Source organism: Bos mutus, chromosome 7 (assembly GCF_027580195.1).
Source record: "Bos mutus isolate GX-2022 chromosome 7, NWIPB_WYAK_1.1, whole genome shotgun sequence".
NCBI lineage: Eukaryota > Metazoa > Chordata > Mammalia > Artiodactyla > Bovidae > Bos > Bos mutus.
In genome coordinates, this window is record NC_091623.1 from 53256504 (window position 1) to 53261651 (window position 5148).

Sequence of the window (5148 nt, forward strand, 5' to 3'; positions counted from 1 at the left end):
ACTATCGTGCATCAAACCTGGACTGGCAACTCGTTTCATACATGATATTATACATGTTTCAATGCCATTCTCCCAAATCTTCCCACCCTCTCCCTCTCCCACAGAGTCCATAAGACTGTTATATACATCAATGTCTCTTTTGCTGTCTCGTACACAGGGTTATTGTTACCATCTTTCTAAATTCCATATATATGAGTTAGTATACTGTATTGGTGTTTTTCTTTCTGGGTTACTTCACTCTGTATAATAGGCCCCAGTTTCATCCACCTCATTAGAACTGATTCAAATGTATTCTTTTTCATGGCTGAGTAATACTCCATTTATTTGTTTTATTTTATTGTTTTGGCTGTGCCAGGTCTTCATTGCGACATGTGTGGGCTCTAGTTCCCTGACCAGGGGTGGAACCCAGCCCCCTGCATTGGGAGTGTGGAGTCTTAGCCACTGGATCACCAGAAAAGTCCCTGGGTCAGCACTCTTCCCTGGATTTCACCTGCTTTTTCTAACACATCTTTTTCCATCTTATGTGGGGCTCCAGATCCCTCCAGCTCCTAAGTGCAATACTCTGCAGGGCTACTCCTTAGCTCTATTTCTTCTTTTCATCCCCATTCTTTTTTTTAAGTTTTAATTTTTTAAATTAATTTTTATTGGAGTATAGCTGCTTTACAATGTTTGTTAGTTTCTACCGTAGAGAAAAGTGAATTAGCCGTATGTTTACATATACACCCTCCCTTTTGGACTTCCTTCTCATTCAGGTCACCAGAGTGCATTAAGTAGAGCTCCCTGTGCTATACAGCATGTTCCCATCAGTTGTCTATTTTATACATAGCAGATCAGTAGTGTATATAAGTCAATCATAATCTTCCAATTCCTTCCATCCCCCCTTCTGTCTTGGTATCCATTTATTTGTTCTTTACATCTGTGTCTCTATTTCTGTTTTGCAAATAAAATAATCTATACCATTTTTCTAGATTCCACACGTGTTAATTTACGATATTTGTTTTTCTCTTTCTGACTTATTCACTCTGTATGATGCTCTCAAGGTCCATCCACATGTCTGCAAATGACCCAATTTTGTCCCTTTTTATGGCTCAGTAATATCCTCATTCTTTTTATTAATTGATTCAAACTCATTGTTTCACCTACCAGCCCTTAATACACTCCCTGTCTACTCATGAAGGTAAATACAGATAGTGACCACTCCAGTAACCAGAGTCCTGCTTGGGCCCTGGGGTTGGGGATGTAAAAATCTTAGGGAGGACAACAGAGATTTCTAGGATAGGGAGCATGTGGAATTGTGGTGCTGAAAAAGACTCCTGAGAGTCCCTTGAACTGCAAGATGATCAGACCAGTTAATTCTAAAGGAAATCAACCCTGAATATTCATTGGAAGGACAGATACCAAAGTTCCAATACTTTGGCCACCTGATGTGAAGAGCAGACTCATTGGAAAAAGACCCTGATGCTGGGAAAGTTGAAGGCAGGAGGAGAAGGAAGCAACAGAGGATGAGATGGTTAGATAGCATCACTGACTCAATGGACATAAATTTGAGCAAACTCCAGGAGATACTGAAGGACAGAGGAGCCTGGCATGCTGCAGTCCATGGGGTCCCAAAGAGTTGGACATGACTTAGCAACTGAACAGCAACAGCATGTGGAAGGGAAACCCAAGAGCATCATAGACCTTGGAGACTGTGAATGAATCACCCCATGGCTGGCTGTGACATGGTGTAACAACCTTCATGGAGCCTGAAAGGGGGGGATTTTATTTTCACATGGGCAAATCCAAAGGCTGAGGTCAACTCTTTGGGAACACATGTTGGGTGGGCAACCAAGTTTGGAGAAAAACAGAGAAAATGAGTTAAGAAGAAATAAAGGGAAAGATGGTTCAAAAATATCTTTGTCTTGTGGAAGCAACCTAGATGTCCATCAACAGATGAATGGATAATGAAGATGTGGTACATACAAACAATGAAATATTACTCAGCCATAAAAAGGAACAAAATCGGATCATTTGTAGTCATGTGGATGGACCTAGAGTCTGTCATACAGAATGAAGTAAGTCAGAAAGAGAAAAACAACTTATATTAATGCATATATATGGAATCTAGAAAAATGCCACAGATGAACCCATTTGCAGGGGAGGAATAGAGATGAAGATGTAGAGAAAGGACATGCGGACACAGGGGAGAAAGAGGACGGTAGGATGAATGGAGAGCATAGCACTGACGTGTATACACTACCATGTGTGAAACAGATAGCTAGTGGGAAGCTACTGTATACCACAGGGAGCTCAGCTTGGTGTTCTTTGACAACCTAGAGGGGTGGGATGGGGGTTGGGGTGGGAGGGAGGCTCTAGAAGGAGGGAATAGATGTATACATATAGCTGATTCACTCTGTTGTACAGCAGAAACTAACACAATATTGTAAAGCAATTGTGTGTTGAGTTGCTCGTGCATGTGTGTGTGCTAAATCGTTTCAGTTGTGTCTGACTCTTTGAGAACCTGCCAGGCCCCTCTGTCCATGGAATTTTCTAGGCAAGAATACTGGAGTGGGTTGCCATTTCCTACTCCAAAAGCAATTATACTCCAATTTAAAAATGTTCTATAAAAAATGTTATATATAAAAAGAACTAGTTCCATGAAAACATATTTTAAATAAATAAATAAAGGAAAAAAAAATCTTTGTCTTGAATTTAAGCTGACCCTTCAGTGATTCACCCAAAGCAGTGGCTTTTTCAGGAAGGAAGAAAGATCCCATTCCTCTCTTGTCTGGGAATTCTGCTTGGTATTATCCATGCACTTCAAAGTATTCCCATCACATGTCCCTATAGCATAGTACAGCAGTTCTCAAAGTGCAGCCCAGACTCCCCTAGAGTTCCTCAACCTTACAGGGCATCCACCAAGTGAAAAATATTTTCATAGTTATACTAAGATATTATTTTCACTTTTACTCTTTCAAGAGTATACAATGATTTTTTTCTCCAGAGGCCACAAGGCGAAATATAGAAGCATATAGTCTGCTGTGTCTTCCACTAAAGCCAGATGGTAATATTGTGGAAAAATAGAAACGATGACCCCCTTCCTCATTATGCTTTTCTTTTGGCGGGGGGTGGGGGTAGGAGAAATATGGCTATTATTCATGCATTCTTCTTCTTCTTTAATCTTTTGGCCATGCCACGAAGCATGTGGGATCTTAGTTCCCTGGGAGACGTCTCACCTGAGCAAGGTCAGTCTACAGCTGGAGTACCGGGAACCAATGCTGCTGTTTCTGAACAACGGCCTGAGCTGGAAAGAATGAGAGGGAGATGAGTGAGAGGGACAAGACAGCAGGCTGTTGGGAGGCCGAGGCAAGGTGGGCGTTGGTGTGGGTCTCTCACCAGCAGCTGCAGGTCTCTCTCAGTGTCTTTGAATATCTTAGAGTCCGAGTGTCCCAGGTCTTCTGTGTACTGCAAGTTGGTGATGGTGAAGTTGACAGTAAAAGGCATCAAGAAAGGAATTGCAGCTGCAATGGCTGGGAAAGTAAAATGAGGCCAGTTCTGAGTCAAGCCTGGGCTGAGGGCGGGAGCTAAGGCTCCGAGGGCACACCTTTATCCCACTGCCCACATCGGGGTCTGGCATAGGCTGTCCCACCTGGGACACCCCATGCAGCAGTCCTTGTCCAAGCTCCTCCCATATCAGCTGACCAACCATCCCAGTTTGCTTGGGATTACGTGGATTCTTAGGGCATCCCTGGTGGCTCAATGGTAAAGAACCTGCCTGCCAATGCAGGAGACACAGGTTCAATCCCTGGGGCGGGAAGATTCCCTGGAGGAGAATATGGCAATCCACTCCAGTATTCTTGCCTGGGAAATCTCATGGACAGAGGAGACTGGTGGGCTATAGTCCATGGGGTTGCGAAGAGTCAGACATGACTTAGTGACTACAAAAACAACAATATGTAGGTTCTTAGGATGCAGAATCGATCACCTTGTTCCCACTTCCCCTTTGCTCTTACCATTTCAGCACATACCAGCACCTGCATCTCTTTGTCTTAGGGGACTTAGGCCCAGGGACCATCCCTGTAGCAGTGATTCCTGGGAGTTGGTAGATAAATATCCTAGCTCCCTCCCCACCCAAGATAGGTTAATTCCACAGTTCATGTTCTGTGCATTCTCCTAGGGTCCCCCTCCAGCCTCCAGAACTGTGAGACAACAAATTTCTGTTGCTTAAGCCACTCAGTTTTTTGTACTTTGTGAGGGCAGGCCTAACAAGTAATTCACCAAATGACTTAACAATTTCTATTCTAGGTATATACCCAAAGGGAATGGAAAGAGGGACTCAGAGAGATCAGTGCACACCCAAGTTCATAGCAGCATTATTCATCATAGCCAGAAGATGGACACAGCTTGAGTGTCCAACAGGTGACCGGACAAAATGTGGTCCATCTATACAAGTGGCTCAGTGGTAAAGAATCTGCCTGCCACTGCAGAAGATGCGAGTTCAATCCTTGGGTCAGGAAGATCCCTGGAGAAGGAAATGGCAACCCACTCCAGCATTCTTGCCTGGAAAATCCCATGGACAGAGGAGCCTGGAGTGCTACAGTCCATGGGGTCTCAAAAGAATCTGACACGACTTAGTGACTAAACAGCAAAAGTCAACAGGAATGAAGTTCTGATAAACACTACAACATGGATGAACCTTGAAGATACCATGCTACACAAAACAAGCCAGACACAAAAGGAAACATACATTGTATGATCCCGCTTATATGAAATGCCTATAATAGGCAAATTCATATAGACCATGAATAGATTAGATGTTACCATGGGCTGGAAGGAGTGGGAAAGGGGGAATTTTTGCCTAATGAGTTCACAGACCCTGTTCAGGGTGATAAAAAATTTTGAAAACAGGTAGTGGAGATGTTTGCACAACAGTGTCAATGTAATTCATGCTGCTGAACTCTCCATTTACATATGATTGGTAAATGTATATACTATTTCATATATGCCCAGTTGCTTAGTCGTGTCCAGTTCTTTGTAACTCTATGGACTATAGTCTGCCAGGCTCCTCTGCCTATGGGATTTTCCAGGCAAGAATACTGGAGTGGGTAATAATACTCCAATTATTTCATATATATATATTTTTTATCACAATAAAAACATTATTCTTAC

The 5148-nt window shown here is 42.9% G+C and overlaps 1 protein-coding gene across 1 annotated transcript in view; it reads right to left on the minus strand.

The window, feature by feature from the left end:
• LOC102286877 (mucin-16) overlaps positions 1 to 5148 on the minus strand; it is a 74277-nt gene that overhangs the window by 68175 nt on the left and 954 nt on the right. Inside the window, exons 2-3 of the mRNA XM_070373614.1 lie at positions 3376 to 3509; positions 3216 to 3283 (exon numbers count right to left, since the gene is read on the minus strand). Of these exons, the coding sequence (XP_070229715.1) occupies positions 3216 to 3283; positions 3376 to 3509 (202 nt within the window). The remainder of the gene's footprint in view (positions 1 to 3215; positions 3284 to 3375; positions 3510 to 5148) is intronic.